Source organism: Miniopterus natalensis, chromosome 4, assembly GCF_054644295.1.
Source record: "Miniopterus natalensis isolate mMinNat1 chromosome 4, mMinNat1.hap1, whole genome shotgun sequence".
NCBI lineage: Eukaryota > Metazoa > Chordata > Mammalia > Chiroptera > Miniopteridae > Miniopterus > Miniopterus natalensis.
This window is the reverse complement of record NC_142084.1, coordinates 99,446,813-99,469,263: the sequence shown is the minus strand read 5'-3', so window position 1 is coordinate 99,469,263 and position 22,451 is coordinate 99,446,813. Positions and strand designations below refer to the sequence as shown.

General features: G+C 63.9%; 1 protein-coding gene across 2 annotated transcripts; it reads right to left on the bottom strand.

Moving 5' to 3' along the window:
- Positions 1 to 2,099: 2,099 nt before the first annotated feature.
- Positions 2,100 to 21,934, bottom strand: MICALL2 (MICAL like 2). 2 transcript variants are annotated; one of them, XM_087817045.1, is made up of 17 exons: positions 21,718 to 21,934; positions 14,020 to 14,068; positions 13,123 to 13,264; positions 12,161 to 12,348; positions 11,236 to 11,351; positions 10,241 to 11,026; positions 8,932 to 8,993; positions 8,291 to 8,384; positions 6,678 to 6,838; positions 6,003 to 6,167; positions 5,476 to 5,540; positions 5,271 to 5,394; positions 5,039 to 5,129; positions 4,880 to 4,953; positions 4,167 to 4,281; positions 3,337 to 3,383; positions 2,100 to 2,954 (listed from the first exon to the last, which is right to left on the bottom strand). In XM_087817045.1, the coding sequence occupies exons 1-17, from the start codon at positions 21,858 to 21,860 to the stop codon at positions 2,878 to 2,880; spliced, it is 2,499 nt and encodes an 832-aa protein (XP_087673171.1). In that variant the 5' UTR covers positions 21,861 to 21,934; the 3' UTR covers positions 2,100 to 2,877. The 2 variants fall into 2 exon arrangements, with proteins under 2 accessions (XP_087673171.1, XP_087673169.1); XM_087817043.1 differs by having other exon boundaries at positions 2,104 to 2,954; positions 8,725 to 8,993.
- Between the last annotated feature and the right edge of the window lie 517 nt (positions 21,935 to 22,451).

The following is a 22,451-nucleotide window of genomic DNA, read 5'->3' as shown; positions in this document are numbered from 1 at the left end:
TAACTGAGGTGAGCCCATGGTATCCTTTGTTAACAATGTAACTGAGGTGTGCCCATGGTGTCGTCTGTTAACAATGTAACTGAGGTGTGCCCATGATGTCCTCTGTTAATAATGTAACTGAGGTGCGCCCATGGTGTCCTGTTAACAATGTAACGCCGAGCTCCATCCCTCTGCATCAGCTGGCCACCTGGAGGCTTGTTCCTACAGAATATGGAACTCTGACCCAGGACAGAGGGCCAGGAGGGGACAACTAGCTGGACTGGCTGACAGACAGGCTCTCAGGACCTGCCACAGCCACCTGGGTGAGGCCTCTGCTGGAGGGGTGGGGAGGGAGGCCCAGGGCCGGAGGGCCCCAGGAATCAGAGCACCCGACTAGTGAGGTGAGTGGGAGCCACAGCAGCCTCAGGGGAAGGGAGGTTCTAGGCTGCAAGAGGCAGAGATTCCATTTATGGGGCGACTATGGCTCCCACCCTGGGCCCAGTCACACAGGGCCCTTCCTTGGGGAGCCCCCAAATGGGACAGGGCAGCAGAGCCCCCCAGGGACGGCCCCTTGCCAGGGGCATTCACTCTGCTCCCTGTATCATCCCAGGTGGATGCCAATGACAAAATCCAGGACCCACCCCTCCTGACATCTGAGCCTGGGCACGCCTTTGAGACTCAGTTTCCCCTCTTGTTAAAGCAACAGAGCGCTGCTTAGGACACCTGTTTCTGTGACGGGCCTGCTTCCTGTGTGGCTGCCCCCCACTCTCTACCTCTGTGACTCTTCCTGTTGCAGCTGCACGGGCCCCCCAGCCCCCCCGAACTTGTACGCAGCCAGGCCTTGGCCCACAGGTTCTCTCTACCCTGAATATCTTTCAGTTCAGGCCACAGACCTCAGACCCACAAGATGTGAGTGTGAAGGGTGCTATCCAGGGAATAGCACCCCCTTACGTCCCCCACCCCCACTGGTGACATTGTTTTTTCTGGGCCACCTCTGGGTAGAGAAAGGCCCTGGCACATTCCGAGTGTCTCCTGTACGCACAGGCAGGAGCATAGCCCCTGAGCCACCCTGTCCAGTGGGGCCTCGTCCAGCGGGGCCTCTCCCAGTAGCTGTGGGCCCCCTGGACCTCCTGGCAAGTTGTGGGGGGTCCCCAGGGTAGGTGGGACCTGGGCCAACTCCTCTAGGTTGGGGATGGACAGCGGTGAAGCCAGGCCCCACCTGCACCCCAGGGGCTACCCCAGTGGTCCCCACCGCCCTTCCTGCTCTGCTCTGGGGCTGAATGGGCATCACAGGACCTGGTAACTCCAGTGACCCCCAAGGACTCATGTTTGTCCTGCAGTGACAGTGTTGCATGGGGTCCAACTTTACTGAGCACCCACTGTGCCCACTCAGCACCCGAGGAGGCCTCTGGATTCCCAGGGAGCAGCTGTGATGGGTGGGAGCTCCTTCACCCTGTGGGACACCTCTGAGGGGGTGTCCCTGGCAGCAGGACCAGCACCAGTTGCCCAAGGCTGTAACAAGCTGGATAAGATACCCTCTCTGGAACCCTCTGTGCCCATCTCAAAGGCCCCATATGTACCCCAGCCGGCCTGAAGGTGGGCCCCAGGCTGCAGCCTCCGGCCCCATCTATGTGCTGTGTGACTTCAGGGCAGTCACATGGCCTCTCTGAGCCTGTTTCCTTGTCTGTAAAACGGAGCTGCTGGGGCATCTAGGCCCCGTCCCTGCTGGGTGGCCCTCTGCCTCCCTCTGGTGGTGACCAGGCCACACTGTGCGGGAGGGGGCCGGTCTCAGCTAGAGGGTCCGGCAGGCCCAGTCCAGGCCACGCTCCAGGCCATCCTAACACGTCTCACCCCAGGGCCTTTGCTCATAACCACCCAGGGCACCCAGCTGCTCCACCCAGACAGGTCCCGTTACAGCCCAGGCCCTGCTGACAGCTCAGGAGAGCCCCTCTCCCTCCATCCCCTGCCCTCCTGCCTCTCCCGGGGGGGTCTTGCTGGGACAGAGAGCAAGCAGGAGTTCTCCTTACCATCACTGCTGGTCCACACCCACCCACGTGACCCCATTGGTCACCAAAGGCTGAGAGGGCAGTGCCCTGGGCCAAGGCCACACAGCAGCAGAGCTGGGACTGAATCCGTCTGCACCAGGCAGCCCCGCCCTGCCCCATGTCACACCCAGACCTCAAGTCCCAAGAATTCTGGCTGAGACCCTCTGTGGGGCCCCAACAAATTCAGCTAGCACCTCTGGCTCTGTTCCCTCGGGGAGCCATGGGTGACCCTGCTGCCACCTGGTGGGGGATGCTGGTGCTTCGCCACTATGAGGGCCCATGGGAACCACCACGACCAGCTCCCACAGCAACTGGAGACAGCTCCGGAAGACACAGCCACCACCCTGCCCGTCACAAGGGGGGAGAGAGGCCCGAGGGGAAGCCACTCTCCCGGGTCACCAAGAGTGGGCAGTGCTGGGCAAGGACTCAGGTCTGAGCTGCAGGGACCTCTGCTGCCCTCAGTCCTCTGCCCAGCTATGTCCCTTCCACCTGGAGTCGGGGAACCCCACTCCCTTGCTAAGGCCATCAGGGCCTGTGCTTGATCCCTCCATCCCAGGACCCAGGTCACAGAGCTCAAGCTCTTGCCGGGAAGCCACTAAAATGACCGTCTAGACGTCCTGGCCAGGCCCAGAGCAGCCCAGCACCTGCCCCAGGCTGACCACGTGCTGCTGCGGACCTGCAACTCGGGCAAGACCACCCAGGAGCACGCGGGCAAACGGGAGACGGAACCCAGGCCACATGGTCAGTTTCTTTATTGAGGCCACTTGAATTCCACAGAGGGTGGTCCAGGTCCACCCCACGGTGCCCGCCCTGCCCAGCCCACAGGCCAGGGTCCTGCAGCCAGCCAGGCAGCTCACTCGGGTGTCCTGCTCCTGCCCTTCGGGGACCAGATCTTGGACAAGCGGAACTTGGATTTCTTCCTCTGGAGGTCTGAAGGGGGCGACACTGAGGACACTTGCCCAGCTCTTGGCCACTGCCCCTGGGGGACTGCCCTCCCTTCCACTGGGCAGAACCCGCCCTGGGCCCTCAGAACCTGCAGGCAGCCAGGCCCCAGCACAAGCCCAGACCCTCTGCCCTCCCGGGGGAACCACCTGGGTGCCTGCCTTTAGAGCGCCCACCTGGACTGGGCATCCCTGCAAAGCGCTCCCCTCACCCTGACCAGGTGGTCCCCAGCTGCTTCTTGGACCCCCTAACTGACAGGGAACTCACTCCCTTAGGCTGAGCCTGCCTGTCCTGTGTCAAGGCTGCCATAGAGGCACCCACTCCCCCAGGAGGCCAACCCCACCCAGGCGCAGCCCCCCCACCCCATTACCCAGCTTCTGGATCATGGTCTCCAGCATCTGGTCCTCCTCTTGCTCTCTGAAATGGGAACAGGGCCATGAGGAGCAGCATGCTGGGGGGACACGGGTCCCTCTTAGTCGGCCTCACACCTGAGCCCTGATCCCATCTGACACTAGGGTCACCTGCCAGCAAGCCCCACCTTGGCACCACCCTCTCCCTCCCTGGGCAGGTCCCTGCCCTTTCGGGGTCCAGACCCTCATCAGTGACATGGGGACAGGAGGGGACATGGACATCCTGGGCCAAGGGCCCCTCAAGCTCAGAGTGACATGTTTGAGTCTGGACCTTGGCCATTGACCCTGCGTGGCCAGAACAGGTCCCTTGGCCAGACATGGGGACAGGAAAGCTCTGTGGGGATGGTCATGAGGCTGGTGGCCCAGTGCAGCACCAGGAGACGCATGTGGCTACATGTATTTAAAATAGAAATAAAATGTAAAATTCCATTCCTCGCCGCCCAGGCCGTGTGTCCTGTGGCCACCATCGCAAACAGCAATCCCTTCACTGCAGAAAGTTCCACAGCTGGTGCTGACCCTGACGGTCAGGGAACAGGGGGTGCAAGGGGCTTTGTACTTGGTGGGGGGACCTGTAAGGCTGCCTGGGTGGAGCCTGTCCTTGGGGCCCAGCAGCAAAATGCTCATAGTGAGTCTCACTGATCAGGTCCCGAAGGTTCTGAGCTCAGTGACCAGTCCTGGCCTGCCTGGGAGAGGCCTGTGTTCCCGCCTTCACCTGGGCCCACCCTCACCTGGGCCCGCCCTCACCTGGCCCCCGCTCACCTCCCCCCACCCTCACCTGGCCCCCCCTCACCTGAGCCGGTCCTCATCCAGGAAGTGGACGATGTCGCTGCGGTTGTTGACAGTGCTCACATACTGAGTCAGCAGATCCTGCTCCCGCTGCCGGTCCCGGGGTGACTTCAGACCCTCTGTAGGGACAGCCTGCCATCAGTGGGAACCCTGCTGTCCCACCCTGCTCAGAATAGTGTCCCTCCTCCTCAAGACTCAGGCTCCTCCACTGGAGGAGGGGTGGGGTCTCGGGAGCACCTGGGGCAGAGGGTGCAGCTGGGCTCTTGGCAACAGGCTGAATGAACGAATGTCCGCATCAGAGACTGAGTGTGGCTGGCCCCTGCCTGGGTTGCCTCACCCATCCTCACAAACCCACCTATTGTAGAGACCTGGAAACTGGGCCCCCCCCCCAGCTCAGCCATGCCAACCCAGAACACCCAACGCCGCACTTGTCAGCACTCACTCCCTGCACCTCAAGCATTCATGCACTTAACCCTCAACAGCAGAAAGAGCTGGGAGCTAGTGTCCTCTCTGCAGAGATGTTATCCTGGCACAGAGAGGGTGAGCGACTTGGCCAAAGATGCACAGCCCAGAAATGGATGAACTGAGACTCGACCTCAGGCTCCAGAGGCCCGTCGGCCTCTCCAGCGGGTGCCCACCCCAGGCAGCCCACCTACTGGGCTGAGGCCCCCACCCCGACTGGCCTGAGCTCCAGGCAGGAGGGCAGATGGGACATACCCGGCCTGGCCATCAGCTGGCGCAGCTCCTCCAAGATGTCCAGCTGCTGCTCCTCCAGGTGCTGGTCCCTGACCCTGACAAGGTGACAGGTGTGAGGCTGCCTTGCCCAACCTAGAAGGGAGGAGGAGCCTACCAGGGGACCTTTGGGTGGCCGCTCACTTGTACATCAGCTCTGACTCCAGCCGAAGCAGCAGCTGCTTCTCGTGGATGAGCCGGAACCAGTCCACCATGAGCACGTCCTCCAAGGCGTCTGCAGAGAGGAGTGGGGGCTGGTTACTGGGCTGGCAGAACCCCAAGGGTGGCCTCAGGGTCAGGCTGGCTGTGGCCAGGACAGGGGGCTGGCCGCTCAGGTGCGGTGCGTGGGGCCTTTGGCGGGAAGGGCATGGCTCACCCCCCTCGGCTGCCCTCAGGCGCTTCTCCAGGTCCACGCCCCTGTGCTCCAGGGCATCCAGCTGCCTCTCAATTTGCTGCACCTGCCTCTGAATCTCCTCCTCCGGCATATAGTCCGGGTGCAGCTGTGGACGAAGGGGTGGTGAGGAGCAATCCATGCCCTGGGGGCTGAGCTCCTGGCCCACCCCAACCCCCAGCCCACTCACCCTCACAGGGGAGGTCACTGCCTTGCGAGGTGAAGCAGGGACATCGGCCGGGCCCAAGGGTCTCCCTGGAAAAGGGGCAAGATGAGTGTCCTGGACAGGGGTCTGACCCCCGACAATTGGGCCCCCCCACGTCCCCAGCACCTCCCCTCAGCTTCCCCGCCCATCCCGCAGCCCCTCGGCCAAGCTCACAGACAGATCCAGGCACCACCCCATGAGTCCTCGTGGCCACCTGGCCCCTGCCCTCCTTCAGGTCAACCGCCCCTCCAGGAGCAAATACTCCATTGTCCCCAGGTCTCTGTGACTCAGGCCTGTCCAGTGCTCCCCTCTCCTCTGTCCCACCTTAATCAACGCCTATCTGCCACCTACCTTTGCACGGCTGCTGTCCCCTCCCCCCGGGGCCTTCCCTCCACTCTAGGCTGGACCAGCCTCTAATCACCCCTTAAATCCCCACCGGGCACCCCCTCCTCCGAGGCCCCTCCTTCATCTGCACCCCAACAACAGAAACAGGGCGGTGCCTCTGGACTGACCTGGTTTGTCCTGAGTGGAAGGCTTCTCCTCCACCTTCCAGCTCTGGGCCTGGACTCCCTGCTGCAAGGGTTTGGGCTGAAGCCAGTTGCCAGAAATGTCCAAGCTGGCAGGGATGACCAGCTTCCTGCGGTGGGACAGGGAGGGGTCCAGGGAAGGAGATGCAGCTGCCATGGGCGAGAGACAGACCTCAGTTGGACCAGCAGGCCCGGTCACCTCGCCACCTGCCCTGGGCTGGGGTCACCCACAGGGCACCAGCCTTCCTGTGCCCATGTGCTGCCCAGCTGGCCACATCCACCAGCCAGCGAGGGCAGAACCCTCAGCATAGGCCCCATCGGCTGGTGACCCCTTCAAGGTCACACAGGAAGTGGGGGGCTAAATGACAGTGCAGGGGTGACTGCTGGGAACAGACTCGCTCACACAGGCATGTGCACAGGTTCAGGCACACGTGTGCACACCCACAACATACAAGCACCCACCGCCTACCCAGGACTACCAGCTCCTCTGGCTGACCAGGGCCACTGTCCCTCTCCCATTTCCCTGGAAGGGTGGCCCCACAGGTCCCAGCCCTAGGGGAGCCTCCCCCAGAGAAGATAACCCCCTAGACCCATGTTCCCAGAGTGGGGGTTGGGTAGGGGAAGAGGTCGCTGGGACCCTGATTTCCTGCTGGGAATTACCTGAGAGGTTGGGCTGGGGGCCAGCCAGGCCCACTGTCTTGTCAGGCCGCACAGGGGTCAGGGTGATGCAGACGCCCCCCTCAGAGCTCCCAGGGACCTTCTGGGGAGCATTCCCTGCCCTCGGCTCCCCCAGGACCCTCGGCTCTGTCAGCTCTGGGGCCCTGGACAGAAGGCAGGAAGTCAGCAGAGAAAGGGGCCGGTGGCCCCCACACCCACAGACAAGCCTGAGGCCAACACGCAGCCAAAGAGTGGAAGGGCCGTGTGGTGTGCCCCAAGACAGGTGCCTGCCACCTGTGACCCTCCCAGAGCACAGGTGTGTGTTCACCTGGGCACCCCTTCCGCAGGTGTGGGCACGTGCTCAGGGGTCACAGTCGCTCTGCGCAGCTGACCCTGGGCCCATAAGCCCAGCGACCAGGGTGAACTCGAGCACCTGCCTGACCCTCCTGCCTGTGGCGTGTCCTTGGAAGGCGCGTCTCGTCCTAACCAAGCTGTCTGTGGGGAGCCACCCCTTCCCTGCTGCCATGCTGAGGTGGGAGGGGGTCCCAGCCCCGCTCCAGGGTCAGGCCCACTGAGAGTGTTCTTGTCCCTCGGCCACTGAGGCTGGTTCACATGAGTGAGGATTCCAGGGGCCCTGATGGACCCACCCCAGCTGCCCACCTTCCTGACTTTCCAGTTATACGTAGGGAATGTGGCCCTGTGTCACTCAGGCCAATGTGAGCCGTCCTGTCACTCAGGCCGGTGTGAGCCGTCCCCTGTCACTCAGGCTGGTGTGAGCCGTCCCCTGTCACTCAGGCCGGTGTGAGCCGTCCTGTCACTCAGGCCGGTGTGAACTGTCCTGTCACTCAGGCTGGTGTGAGCTGTCCCATCGCTCAGGCTGGTATGAACTGTCCTGTCACTCAGGCTGGTGTGAGCTGTCCCATTACTCAGGCTGGTGTGAACTGTCCCGTGTCCCCCCCCCGGTCACTCAGGCTGGTGTGAGCTGTCCTGTCACTCAGGCTGGTGTGAGCTGTCCCATCGCTCAGGCTGTTGTGTGAACTGTACCCTGTCACTCAGGCTGGTGTGAACTGTCCTGTCACTCAGGCTGGTGTGAGCTGTCCTGTCACTCAGGCTGGTGTGAGCTGTCCCATCGCTCAGGCTGTTGTGTGAACTGTACCCTGTCACTCAGGCTGGTGTGAACTGTCCTGTCACTCAGGCTGGTGTGAGCTGTCCTGTCACTCAGGCTGGTGTGAGCTGTCCCATCGCTCAGGCTGTTGTGTGAACTGTACCCTGTCACTCAGGCTGGTGTGAACTGTCCTGTCACTCAGGCTGGTGTGAACTGTCCCCTGTCACTCAGGCTGGTGTGAGCTGTCCCAATGCTCAGGCAGTGCGAGATGGCTGCTGCCACTCAGTTGCAGTGCTGTGATGTGCCCACATCCCTGCTTGTGGGTGTGTTGATCGATCAATGTGTGTCTTTCACCTGTGAGAATTTTTTGAGCATCTACTATGTGCCAGGCCCTGTGTAGCCCTGGGGCACAGGCTCCTGCTTGAGCCCCATGAGCACAAACCCACAGGCACAGGTGCAGGTGCAGGTGCACGAGCCCCCAGAGCCTAGCCCCACTCATGGATGCCCTCACCTCTCAGCTGGGTTTTTCTTCTCCACGGGCTTCAGGCGGCCCCTCCATCCTGCCGGCCCATCCTCCTCATCTTTCTGGGCGCTGGCACTCGAGCCTGGGTGGAGGGCGGGGCGACAGGTCATATTGGGGGAGGGGGGCTCCAGGAAAGGGGAGGAGTCTACTGGGAAAGGCTGCGCCCCACTGCATCTTCCTACAGCTGTCCCACCCTCAGGTGCCCCCAGCAGCCAGGGTCAAGGGAAGGAGCACTGGCTGGGAGGCGGGCACAGGACTTCCAGCCCGGCCACCTGTGCTGTGTGCCTGGAGGAATCACATCGCTTCTCTGGGCCTCAACTTCCCTGCTGCCAAACAGTGCCCAAGTGAGCCCTATGGATGCCGACTGGCCATGTCTGTGGGCCACCCCCTGAACGCCGTGCCCCTCACTGTGGAGCTCTTACCCTTTCCCAGCTGGGCCTCTGGCTTCAGCCTAGAGCCAGCACCTGCCCTGCTGACCCCTAAGGATACAGCTGAGCTCTTCCCGCCTGCCTGGGGCGACGTGGATGCCCTCGCAGTGGTGCCCACACTTAGGGGGGCTGGTGGCTCAGTCCTTGCAGGGGGGCTAAGGGTCTGGGGAGACGCCGACTGTGACAGCTTGGCAGACGGACCTGCCCGTGGCCCTTCAGTTCTGGGAAGGCAATTTGAAGCAGGGGAGGTGGCTGTGGAAGGCCTGTGGGTGTGAGAGTGGGCATCAGGTAGAGTGGACCCAGGAGTCCCTCCCTCCATGACCCCACCCAGGCAGAAGCCCCTCTGAGGGAGGAGGGACAGGTCACGGACACCACTCCTGGCACTGGGGTCCGTCAGTGCCTGACTTGCTCTCCTGTTTAACGCTGGTGTGGAATGAGAATTAAGTGCCCCCAAAACACACACCATGTGTGGATGTGGGGGGGCGTGCCCCCAGCCCCTCCCTCCTCCACCTGCGCAGGGCTGTGGGCTGGCCTGGGCCTGCCGAGCTCACTCTCCTGGTCCTGTGGCCAACCTGGGAGCCACGGGGCAGCTCCGAGCGGAGGGGGAGCATGAGGCAGTGGGCACCGCGTTGTTAGCCAGCCAGGCGTGGGGTCTCCTTACTCACTAGGTGAGGAGTGAGGTGAATGGGGTCCCCCAAATTCATGTCCGCCCGGCATGGAAATAGGCCCTCTGCCAGTGTAATCAAGTTAGGGTGAGGTCATCCTGAATTAAGGTGGCCCTACATCCAATGTCCTTATAAGAGACAGAAGAACAGACACATAGACACAGAGGGAAACAGACATGCGATGACAGAGGCATAGAGGGAGGGTGCAGCCATGAGCCAAGGGATGCCCAGGGCCTCCAGAAGCTGGAAGAGGCAGGAAAGACCCTCCCTAGAGCCTGAGGAGGGAGCTGGCCCTGCAACACCTCGATCTCACACTCTGGGCTCGAGCTGTGAGCAGACCAGTGTCTGCTGGGTCAGTCCCTCCACCCACAGCGCTTTATCCCAGCTGCCCCAGGACACTGACAGAGACCCTCCTTCATCCCATGACAGCCTCTGCTCCGTGTCCAGTGTGCAGAAGGCACAGGCAGGGCTGGGACATGGGCAGGGGTGGCTCAGAGCCCCACTCGGGTCAGGCAGGTGACACCCAGACCACTCCAGCCCCTGCATCCTCATGTTAAACAGGTGTCCTCAGCAGGACTGAGCGTGTGCCACATGGGGGCCCCGGTTGACAGTGTTGCTGTACCTGCACCCCCCCAAAGGCATGCAGAGGCAGCTTCACAGTGGTAACTGTGGTCCCCTCCCACTGCCCACCAAGCACTCTGGCTCCCCTGTCTCCTCCCCATTTCCCAGATGAGGAGACTGTGGCTGGGGGATGAAGCCCACCATTGCATGGCCAGCCAGGGCAGAGCCCCAGCCATCCCAACCCTTCTGTCCTCTGGGGACCCCAGTCATCCTCCTCCACACACCTGCCAAGCGCCTGAGCACCAGCCCCGCCGAACCCCGGAAGCGCCTTCTGGAGGTGGCTCAGCGCCTTCTCTTTTAGGTCGACCTTGGAGGGAGCATCTGCTGCAGCTGGGGCCCTGCTGGCTGGCCCGGTGCTGGGGGCAGCTCCAGGCGCCTGCAGGAACCTCTCCCGGGCCTGCTGTGTCTTGGAGGCTGACGGGGTCCAGGCCGGGGCATCTGCTGGGCCTGGGGACACTGGGCTTGAACTGAGCTTAGTCTGGGGGGCTGACACCTGGGGGGTTGCCCAGCCTTGTTGTGTGGCCGGGTGAGGGTCCAGGGCGCTCAGGGTCACAGAAGGACGGGGACTGACTGTTGCCGTGTCCTGTGCTGGCGATGACCACCCTGTCGGGGAGCTGTTGGTCACACGCTTACTGGCCTTGCCACCCACAGGGCCCGCTGAGAGCTTGGGCCCAGACAGGCTCCCCAAGGGGACATGGGAGGAAGTGGTCACCGGGGGGTAAGCCGCAGAAGGAACGAAGCCTTTGGCTGTTGAGTTGCCCACGAGCTCCCGGGCTGCAGGCCTGGCCTCTGGCCCTGCATCTCTCCACCCACGCGCCTCCTGGGCTGTCTGGTGGGCACTGGGGGACTTGGAGTCCGTGGGGATGGCCCCTGGCTGTCTGAGGGCCAGGCCCGGCAACGTGGGGCTTGTAGAGGCGGCTGTGGGGTGGTGGCTGGAACAGATGAAGACGCCTCGCTCTGCCGTAGAACTGTAGGCGCCAGGGCGCAGGGTTTTGGAGCACTGCTTACACCTGGGGGGGCGGAGACCGGGAGCCCCAGCTGGCGTCACTCGACCCAGACCCCAGAGACCATGCTCAGGTGTTCCCGTGTCCGTTCACGCACGAACCCCTCTCATGGCTGCCAACCTCTGAGTCAGACTCCTCCAAGGACCGGTTAGGGGGGCAGACACCCCAGAAAGTGCTTGTGCCCTCAGCTCCCCCCCAGGCACACACGGGCCTACCTGAAGCAGCTCCGATGGTACAGCTTCCCGTCGGCCAGGTATCGCTGCACCAGGTGCACGTGCTGGCCGCAGACCCCGCAGGCGCTGCTGACAGAGCCGCCCGCCGCGCCCTGGCCCTTGGGGAGGGTTACAGCTGAGGTCCTGAGCTCCCCCCTTGGCCCAGCCCCCCTCCTGGCAGCTGCCCAATCAGCCCCGAGAAGACCCCACTTCATGGACCAGAGAACTGAGGCCACAGAGGAGCAGCCGGGGCTCATGCCCAGGCCAGCTGGACACCAAGTTCAGGGTCTCCAGCCTGGCCCGGGGGATGGGGCTGGAGGCCTGGCTTTGGGAGTATCGAGGGGCCAGAACTCCCCAAATTCCCACCTCAAGGCACAGAAATCCAATCCAACTCCCAACATCCGGCCACATGTTGCCCAACCCCAACTCCCTGCAGCCTGGTGTGACAGCCCGGGGACAGCAGGGGGCGCCCAAGCACAAGTTACCACCCCTTTCAGGCTCCACCACTGAAAACTAGGGACAGGGCACAGCTCACTTTGCTGGGCTGGCCTAGAAGGAAGGGACACACCCCACTTTCTTTCCTGGACCCGCGGGAGAGGGAGTAGCCAGAGTCAAGAAACCCACTCGGAGCCCAGATAGGTCTGGGTTCAAGGTTCAAGCTCAGCTTAGCTTGTGTGACCTCCCTGGACCTCAGTTTACCCATCTGCACAATGGGGATCATATCCGGACCATGCAAGACTGAAGGAGCTTGGGAGCTGGTCCCCATGGGCTCCTGATAAACGTCAGCTGAGGCTGTGCAGGGATCGAGGGAACCCCACCCCATCCTGGGTCCTGGGGTTCAGGGGCTATACTCAGTCCGTCCAGACCCACTCAGTGAAAGCCAGTGGAAAACCCAAGAACCAGAGGGAGGGCAGGGCTGGGTGCTTACAGCCTTCGGCGGGGGGCCCTCTGTACCCTTGTCCTTCCGCTGGACAGTGGTGTTTGTGCTGACCGGAGACAGCGGCTGCCCCCGGGCTGGGTGGGACAAGGGCCCGGCCAGCTGGGGTGAGGCCTTCTTTCCAGATGGTTCTTCTTCAGAGTCTGACGGGGGCCTCTTGATGCTGGCCATGCCCCCAACTGTCATGAGACACAGGGTCAGGGGGACTGGCCCAGTCCCCACCCTGGCTCTCAAAGTGTCTAGGCCACCCCTGCCTGAGTCCCTGGAGGTGGGGGTGCCCAACCAGGGGCCTGGAATATGGGAAGGGGAGGTAGGGCAGCTCCTGCTGGCAGGGGGGCCCATGGGGAGGGGCAGCCCCAGCAAGCAGCCAATGCCAACCCCAGCTGGAGCCTGGCCTCACCGACACCCTCCGCTCCCTCCCCCTGATCTGGGGTCAGGAATGAGGGACTTTTCTGTTTCTCCACAAAGTGGGAATGAAAAGGCGGGCCTGGCCCCTCGCCCAGAGTGATTCTGGGGATTTCTAAAGCCTGGGCAAGGAATGTGGGGGGAAGGCATGAAGCACAAAGCGGCTGGAAAAGAGTGGCCTCGGCTTGCCTCTCCCTGCCCGCCAGGCCTGGAGCTCCCCTCTCACTCTCCCACCCCCAGCCACCAGGGCTGAATGTCAGCACCAAATGGGGGGACACTGGGCGCTGTGCCTGGAAGCCCTCGGGGGCCTGCCAAGCACCTGAGGCAGGACAGATAGGCACAGACCCCAGGGGCACAGACAGGGAAACCGAGGCCCAGGAGGGGGCGGAGGGGAGCTGGTTTGTCTGTTCAGTGGACAAGAGAAAGTGGGGCCTGCTGAGCCTGCTCTGAGCCAGGGCCCCCGGGGAGGAAGCCGTGGCACCGGGAGCTGCCTGCGGCCACAGGGCAGGGCTGGGTGCTGGCGGGTGGGGGGCAGGGGCACCGCTCACTGGGCGAGCGTCCGTGGAAGTAGTTGTAGTACTGCGACACGTAGGTCAGGATGCTCAGCCGGTCTGGCACCTTCAGGGCCACCATGTCCTCGGCGTCCAGCAGGGCTGGGATGCCCAGCTGCTCCTCTGCCACGCGGAAGGCCTTTGGGAGGGGTGGTCAGCAGGGAGCGGGCTGGAGACCCCTCGTCCTCCTCAACCAGGCCACCGGCTCACCCAGAAGGTGCCAGAGGCAAGAAACCCACTAGGAGCCCAGAAAAGTCTGGGTTCAAGGTTCCAGCTCGGCTCAGCCTGGATGACCTCCCTGGGGCTCAGTTTACTCATCTGTACAGTGGGGATCACATCCTGACCATGCCAGACTGAAGGAGCTCGGGAGCTGGCGCCCGTGGGCTCCTAATAAGCATCAGCCGAGGCCCTGTCCCCACCCAGCGAGAGCACAGGGCCCACGGACAACGAGGGGTGGACTCTGCCCTCTGTCACCAGCCCTCTGTCATGAAGCCTACTCTGCAGCAATGAGACAGGCTGGCTGGCCCAGGGAAGGCTCATAGCTGGACACAGGGCAGCCCACAGCATGGCTGGAGGCAGGGTGTGCAGGACCCTGGTGGCCAGGGCGGTGGTTCCCCAGGGGAGGAGCAGCCAAGGGCCCACCCAGGACCCATCCAAGGGCCCTGCTCTCCCAGAGCCACCTTTGGGCTGGCTCTGCCTTGGATGGGAAGGAGGGTCCAGACACCGCCCCACCCTCTGCTCAGAAGAAGGGGACCAGTGGGCTTGCTACAGGTCAGAGGCTATTTCCGGGCAGCTGGTGTCACGGGGCCCGGGACAGCTGCAGAGCTCCAGTGACCCGGCCTCCCTCCACAGCTCCCCTCCACTGGCGGGGTCGGGTCAGGGACAGGGACTCACCAGCTTGTTGTTCTCATAAATGTTCTCCTTCCTGAGAGAGTCGTAGTTTCTAGGAGATAAACATACAAGGGTGGAAGCAGCTCAGACCCCAAGAAGGAGGGCCTCAGAGGTCATTCCGCCCAAATGGAGAAACCGAGACGTGTGCGGTGTTCCTGGGAAGGGGTGAGGTCGCTGCGGCCTCGGGAGGGCAGGGCCGGCCAGCACACGGGCTCCAGCCCTGAACACAGAGGGCACAGCTCGGGGCTGCCTCCAAACCCCTCTGAGCTCTGGGCTGGTATGTCCCGGGGGTGAGAACATGGGTGGACGCGGGAGGCTCGCAGGGCAGGGACAGTGGTGTACAGAGAGGAATGAAGCTCTGCCACCCCCCACCATTCTTTGGTCCCCCAGCACCTCCCATGACACCCGCTCAGTCAGTGCTCACGCCCCCACATGCTAGCAATGCCCGCCGCTCATGGGTGAGGAAACTGAGGCACAAGGGCTCTGTGACTTGCCCAAGGTCACACAGCAGGGAAGACCAAAGCCAGGCTGCGGCTCCAGGGTCCAGGCTTTCGAGGTTGGACCACTTGGGATGTGGCATTAAGTGCCCACCAGGCGTCCAGCCTCCTCCCGAGGGGACAGACCCTCCTTCTCATGGCTGAGAATATTAGAGCCCCCGTCCCACGTACACACTTGACCACAGGGTGCAGGACGTCCCAGTCACGGGGTCCCACAGCCAGGCCGCCAGCGCCCTGAGCCCATGCCCAGCATGGGCACCACAGCCCCTCGAGCGCCCAGGAGGACACTCTGAGCAGAAAACACTGCCAGACCCCAGCAGATTAAACATAGATCTGTCTGCCTATCTGTCCGTGTTGCTTCCGTGGGGCCTGAACCGAATTCCTGAAACTTCAGCATGACCTGGATTGTTTCAGAAGCCTCAGAGCAGGGGAGAGAGCTGGGGAGAGGGTGCGACTGACTCCCCCAGGCTGCGCTGCTGACCCCGCGCGAGCCCTCTCTTCTCCTGGGGCCTCAGTGTCCCGTGGGACGGGACAGCTGAAGTTTCTGTGAGTGAATCTGGGGACCCTGTTGAAGGCCAGGTGGGTCTCACACGGAGGGGCAGCCGAAGCCCTGTGGCCAGCTGACCAGAGACCCCATCACAACGCCGGACAGCCTGTTACTGACTGAGGCCAGGCCACGGGGTGGGGAGTGGGAGAGGCCGGGGCTGCGTCTACCCGCCTCCCCCGGAGGCCCCACCATTCATTAACCTGCCCGGCTCTCCCGGAAACCTCCCCGCTTCCACTCGGACCACCTCCCAGGTAACGCGTTCCAGATGCCGAGACCACCCGCGAGCACAGACGGCGCTTTGTGGGCAGGACAGGATGGTGGACACATTTGTTTCTGGGCGGACAGATGACCAGAGGAGCGGGAAGGGTGGGTAAGGCATTTGTCAGCACAGCCCGAGCACCCACTGTCCACCCCAGCTTTACCCCAACCATGTCCACGGGCATGTGGAGTGTGGGTCTCCATCCACCACCCCAGGGGGCCCTCAGCCACGGCCCTCAGTGTCTGGGGCTCCAAACCCCTCCCTGCCCCCACCCCATCCATTGAAAGCTCAGTCTCCCCTGCAGACCCGCCCTGGGTCACTGACCGCTCCTCAGCGAAATGCCGCTCCTCAGCGAAATGCCCCGTGGAGGGAGGGCAGGGAAACAAGTTCTGCTTTGTCTCCAAACAAATGGGAGGAGGCCCCTTGCCCCCTGAATCGGCCTCAAACTCCCAGGGGCTGCAGCCTGTGGGTTCGGGGTTGCCAGTTGCCCTGTGGGGCTCTTTCCTCCCCAGGCCCAGAGTGAGTTCCCCAGAGCTCCAGGTAGATCGGGGCACCCAGGAGACATGCCAGCCCCCGCTGAGCAGGGTCAGAGGTGAGCAGGTCCGAGGCTGCAGAACTGCCCTTCACTGGAGTCCCAGGGCCCAAGTCCCTCAGGACCAAGTCCCTCAGGACCAAGTCCAAGCTGCTCCTGGGCACTCGAGGCCTCTGTGCTGGGCCTGAGCACCCAGCCAGTCCCTCTAGGGCCGGGCTCCCCCAGCCTCCCCCAGTGGACACTGCTCAGCCTGTGGCTGCTCAGGCCGGTGCCCAAGCGCACGTCCCTCCCAGCATGGGCTCAGGGCTGCGGAAATCACCAGGCTAAGGGCTGCCTTGCCAACCCCTTCAAAGAGCGCCAAGGGGGGACCCCGCCCGGCCTCAGGAAGCCCAGCCAGACCAGCCTTCTGCCAGCGGGGGGGCCCTGGTGGGCCAGGCTGGGTTGTGCCCCCTAAACGATCTGCTGGAGTCCTCAACCCCAGGACCTCAGAATGTGACCTGATTTGGAAACGGTCTTTACAGAGAGAATCCACCTGAAATGAGGTCACTAGGGTGGCCCTGATCCAAAAAGACGGTGTCCTCATCAAAAGGGACACTAGGACACGGATATGCGCACAGAGGGAAGATGGCCATCCACACGCCAGGACAGGAGCCCCAGGAGGATCCGGCCACCGACACCCAACCCTGACCAGGGGCCACCCACTGCTGCAGTTGAAGCGCCCAGTCAGCAGCCCGGTAGATGGACACTCTGGCCTTGGGTGGCCCTCGAGGAGGCACCGGCTTATGTTTAAGGCCTCATTGGACCACAGGTTTGAAACTCCGAGGTACCCGCCAGGGCCAGGCACACAGCCGGCGCTCCATAAATGCTGCGGTGTGAGCGTCCCGTCGGCATTCACTTCTTCCATCACCAGCCCAGTGAATGGCCCCACTGGGTCCACATGTCCTGAACTTCTGTCTGCCTAATGCCACCATGCGCCCAGCCCGGCCCCCCTGCCTGCCTCCCGTGGCCACAACTGACCAGGACTGTTGACCCCAGGCTGCCTGGAGGTCCCAGGGCATGTGTGTCCCTCCAAATTCCTGGAGAGCTGACCTCATGCTGTTTATTTCCTGGAATAAAATGCAGCCTTGGGGGGTGGGGGTAGAGGGGGGTGAGGGGGCGCGCTGGGGCCGACAGAAGGGAAAGCCATTCTCGGAGCTTTCTCCAGGCACCTCCGGCACATCTGGAGTTAATCCTGCAGTGAAGGGGAAACAGAGGGACAGACAGAGAGCTGGAGGCGGAGACAGAGACAGCAGAGAGAGATGGAGGGGGACAGAGACAAGACAGGAGAGGCCACCCAGCAGAGGTGGGGAGACAGGGTTCAGGGGAAAGAGACTCCAACAGACACACGCTGGGACAGACCTTGGGAGAGGGGGGCCCTGACCAGGCGCCTGAGGCCCTAGGCAGGGCTGGTTCCAAGGCCCCCACCTTGTACCTGGTGGGCAAATGAGGCACCTCCGCCGGCTACCCACTCAGGCCTCCACAGGCATTTCACTGAGGAGCGGTCAGTGACCCAGGGCGGGTCTGCAGGGGAGACTGAGCTTTCAAGGGATGGGGTGGGGGCAGGGAGGGGTTTGGACCCCAGACACTGAGGACCGTGGCTGAGGGCCCCCTGGGGTGGTGGATGGAGACCCACACTCCACGTACCTGTGGACCCTGACCTCCACCCCAGCCCAGAGCTGGGCCCAGCCAGAGGGATCAGCCCTGGGGCTTCTTCAGTGGCCTAGGGTGGGGGTTTACGGGGGTGCTGGGCCCTGGGCTGTCCTGGAGGAGTGAGGCCTGCAGCCCCTCCTGCGTCCATCCTGGAGATTCTGGCCGGAAGGCTGGGCAGCAGGCCCTCAGGCGGGGAACAGAAGGCCTCTGTCCCCAGTCAGCTTCCTGCTGACCTCATGTAGGAGGGGAGGTGGGCCTGGCCCAGGAAGGGAAACTGCTACCTCTGAGCTTCTGGGTGGGGGCCTCTGGGAGAGGCTCTGCTGACCCCCAACAGCGGGTGTGTCTAGAATAGTGGTCAAGGAGCGGCCCTGCTTCTGGCCCTGGGCCCCAACACCCTTGTGAGCAGGGAAAGATCCGGTCACCCTCACCACCGGCTGGGGATGAGGCCCGGTGAGCTTGCAGCTGGCTCCCTGACACCCCACTCGGGCCAGCCGTCCACAACTGCTACAAATGGCCCGGCAACGATGCCCCCCTTCCTCGGGCAGCCCTGGGACACTCTGCCTGCTGCTGGGAAGGGCTCCTGCCTGGGCATCTGCCTTGAACCTGCCCCTCCTCCCACCCCCCTCCTGGAAACCTCAGTCCCTCCTGGTCAGGCCCTGAAGCAAAGGAGCCCAACAGGTTTACCGCCCTGGGCGGCCGGTGCTGGGTGGGTGCTGGGCTCAGCGGGCTGCTCACCTGACCTCGCAGGGGAAGCACTTACGGCTGCGGTGGGCACCAGCCCATCTTCAACCACAGATTCACCCACACCTCCCAGGGTCCCTGAGGAGCCACCAAAGCCGGCCCCACTGCCTCCTGGAGCAGAGCCACCGTGAACTCCTGGAACCGGGCGAGCAGGCAGCCGTCCCCACCTGGTTGGCTCAGCGCCCAGCGGCTCCTCACGGCCGCTCTCCCTCCGCCGAGGGCCAAGAGGAAACGGTTCCCGTGAAGCAGGAAGGACTGAGATGAGACAAAGGGGACATGGAGACAGGATGTCCACCCTCCTGCTGCCAGAGGGTCTTCACCAGACGGGGAGTGTGGGGTGGTCTCGCCCTGCACCGTCCTTCCCTGCCCCCTCCTCTCCCTGGGCCTCTGGGGGCTGGCGGGCAGCTCAGGGCTCCACTGGGAGATGGCCCCTCCCAGCCACCGTGGCCTAGCCCGGAGGCACTGCAGGGGTCAGCGTGGACGTGGGCATTTAAGGCACAGGCACGGGCCCTGGACAGTTTGGCTCAGTGGCTGGAGTGTCGGACCTCAGACTGAAGGGTCCCGGCTCTGATTCCGGCCAAGGGCACGTGCCTCGGTTACAGGCTAGGTCCCCGGCCCCGGTCGGGGTGAGTGCAAGAGGCAACCAATCAATGTGTCTTACACCGAGGTTTCTCTCTTTCTCTCTCCCTTCCACTCAGGTGAGGATTCAAAAAATAAAATAATAAAATAAGGCACAGCATGGGGACAACAAAGGGCCCACCTCCCGTGCACACAGTCCCCCAGTCACACCCGCCTGCCCCTCATCAGTCAGCATCTACGGAGCCCCAGCTGCACCCCATCGGGTACGGGAACCTGCACTGTTCCCTGGTCCCGCTGTAACAAATGACCACACACCGGGCAGCTTAAAAAAGCACATTTATCCCCCACAGTTCTGGAGGCCAGACACCCGGCGGGGCAGGATCTGTTCCTTGTGGGCTGTCCTTAGCTTGTGGCCCAATATTCCAATACCTGCCTCCGTGGTCACATGACCTCCTGCTCCTCCCTTCTGCATTCCCACCTGCACAGCCCCAGCTTTACAACTACCGAACTCCTACCGTATCTACTGAGCCCCAAGTGCAAGCCCGTATCCTCGGACCTCCAACCATGTGCTGATATCTGCTGAGCACCTGTCATGGGCCAGACACTGTTCCAGGCACTGAGGACATAGCCATGAACAGAACAAACAGACACTCCACCCTTGTGGAGCTGAAAGTCCAGTGGACAGGTGGACAACAGCCAAGCCAGCAGTAAATAAGATAACTCCGTGCCACGTGCGGCTGGGGCTGGGTGGGCAGCCTCTTCTTCCTCTCAGCCGGGCCCTCACGCTCTCTGAAGTTGCCCGGAGCTTCCATTCACTCATTTGCAGTCTGTGTCCTTCGCTGTCTGTGTGTCCGTGACTGAAATGTCACTCCCTAAGGCAGGGGCCCCAGTCATCTTGCAGAGAATGCAGAGCTCAGCACACAGCAGGCGCTCAATAACAGTTAGGTTAGCGGCTGTGTGACACCTGCCTGTGCCAGGTCTCGTACATGCCTGTGTGTACGCGCCTCTGCTCACCGCTGGCAGTGCATGCTGGGACAGGCGAGTGTGCACACACATGCGCGCACACACACACACACACACACACACACACACACACACACACACAGACACTGGGCCTCTTGCACCAGCACAGCTGGGAGCAGATGGAAGCTCCCAGGGCTCAAAAAGGCCCCAAATCTCCAGTTCCATCTATGTGGTCGTCCTGAGGCTGCTGAGCCTACAGACAATGGCACCACCTTCCCCTCCAAGTGCTGACTTCTCATGTGGCCTCGTCTGGGCTGTTTGGGCTCAGTCCCCAGCCAGCCTTCTCCAGGACCCTGCATGCACCCTGGTGGTGCTCAGCCTGCCAACCTCCGCTCCAGGTTCCTCTCCCAGTCTCCACACCCCCAGTCTCCCTCCCTCCGCCCTGCTTCCGGTGTTCAATTCTGCCCCCACATCTTCTGCCTCCAGAGTGACCAGGCACCTCCCTCGGCGAGGAGCAGAGGCTGCTGCCCAAGTGCCACATGGGGCTCCCTGGAGCTCCACAAATGCATCTCAGAGCCTCGGGAGGGAAGAGGAATTGCGTGGGGACCTCTTTGTCAAAACGAGCGTCCCCGCAGAGAGAGGTGCTCAGAGGCAGTCCTTGGGGGGACAGGGGACATCTGGGTGCAGGGGAGGAGCCCCAACTGACAGCCCTGACTGTGCCTGACCTGCTCTGTGACCTGAACAGGGCGTCTCCTCTGTGGGCCTCAGTTTCCCTGTTTGAGGGCAGCAGCACCTACCTCCCTGCAAACCTACTCCACCTGCCCCTGGCTCCAGCCCCGACATCTCAGGAGAACGCTTTAACCACCAAGGGCTGCAGGCGGCCTTCCCAGAAGGCGAGCCCTCCTGAGCCCCCTCCGCCCAGCCCAGGAGCCCCTCCCGCAAAGCTTTGCCCTCTGGAGTTCAGAGCTGGGTCTCGGCAAGCCCGTCCCCGCCTAAGAGCTTTGCTGAGAAGCTGATGGAGCAGGTCCAGGAGTGGGGACAGGACCTGGCAACAGGCAGGGCCAGCCCCCCAGCCTCCCAGCCTCCCGGCTCCTAGCCTCCCAGCCTCCCGGCTCCTAGCCTCCCAGCCTCCCAGCTCCCAGCCTCCCAGCTTCCAGCCTCCCAGCTTCCAGCCTCCCAGCCTCCCAGCTTCCAGCCTCCCAGGTCCCAGCCTCCCAGCTCCCAGCCTCCAGCTTCCAGCTCCCAGCCTCTCAGCCTCCCAGCTTCCAGCCTCCCGGCTCCCAGCCTCTCAGCCTCCTGGCTTCCAGCCTCCAGCTTCCAGCTCCCAGCCTCCAGCCTCCCAGCTTCCAGCCTCCTAGCCTCCCAGCCTCCTGGCTCCCAGCTTCCAGCTTCCAGCTCCCAGCCTCCAGCCTCCCAGCTTCCAGCCTCCTAGCCTCCCAGCCTCCTGGCTCCCAGCTTCCAGCCTCCCAGCTCCCAGCCTCGCCTCCGGGGCTGTCCTGGGGGGAGGCCTGGCCCCTCCCCTGCCCACCGCCCTCGCTCCCAGGGGTCGGCGCTGCCTCCACTCATCCCCTGTCACCCTAAGGTGCAGGGGCCCTGGCAGGACGCGGTGCGGGGGCTCGGGCTTCCTGCTCTGCGCTGCCCCTCCCCCTCAGTGCCCCCGGGCTGCACCCTAAAGGTCCCTGGGAAGCTGGGGGAGGGGCAGCAGCCCACAGGAAGCCCCGAGTGACCCCCCCAGAGAGACCGCAGGGAGGGCGGCTGCGCCCCGACAGCGGAACGCGGGCCTGAGTCACCGCCTGACTAAGCCGGCGGGGCGCCGGCGTCCTGGCCGCGGCCCAGGGCCTCGGGGGACGTGCTCGCGGGGCCCCCGGCGCGCCTCGGGGGGCCGGGCACTCACATGAGGTCGGGCCGGTGGCGGTGCAGGATGGCGCAGAAGGCCAGGCCGTCGCGGAACGACGTGGTCATGTTGGTGATGCTCACGTCCCGGTAGCCCTGGCACTGCTGCCCGCACCACTGCTGCAGCGCCTTGATGGCGGCCATGTGGGCAGCCGCCGCCCGCGCGGCAGGCGCCAGGCACGTCGCCGCGAGAAAGCGGGGCCCGCGCCCCGCGCCCCGCGCCCAGAGCCCCGGGACGCGCAGCCGGCCGTGCAGCCGGCGGGACCGCAGCGGCCCGGAGAGTCCGCCCGCCGGCCCCGCCCACCTGGGGCCCGCCCCCTGGGCGCCCCGCCCACCAGGGCCCGCACTGGCTGCGGCCCCACAGGCCCGCCCCTCCCATCAGGGCCCCGCCCCTGGCGCCCCGCCCACCAGGACCCCACTGGCTGCGGCCCCACAGGCCCCGCCCCTCCATCAGGGCCCCGCCCCCCTGGCGCCCCGCCCACCAGGACCCCACTGGCTGCGGCCCCACAGGCCCCGCCCCTTCCCCAGGCCCCGCCCCCTGTCAGGGCCCCGTCGCCCCGGGCCCGCCCCCCAGGGTCCGCACGGGCTGCGGCCTCGGCCAGGCCCCGCCCACCCGCCAGGCCCCGCCCCCGTCCGGCCCCGCCCCGCCGCCTCCCCCCGCGGCAGCCGCCCGCCGGGACCAGGGCATCGCCCGCCTGGGCTGCGGCCTCGGCGGCTCCCGGGGTTCTTCGGGGC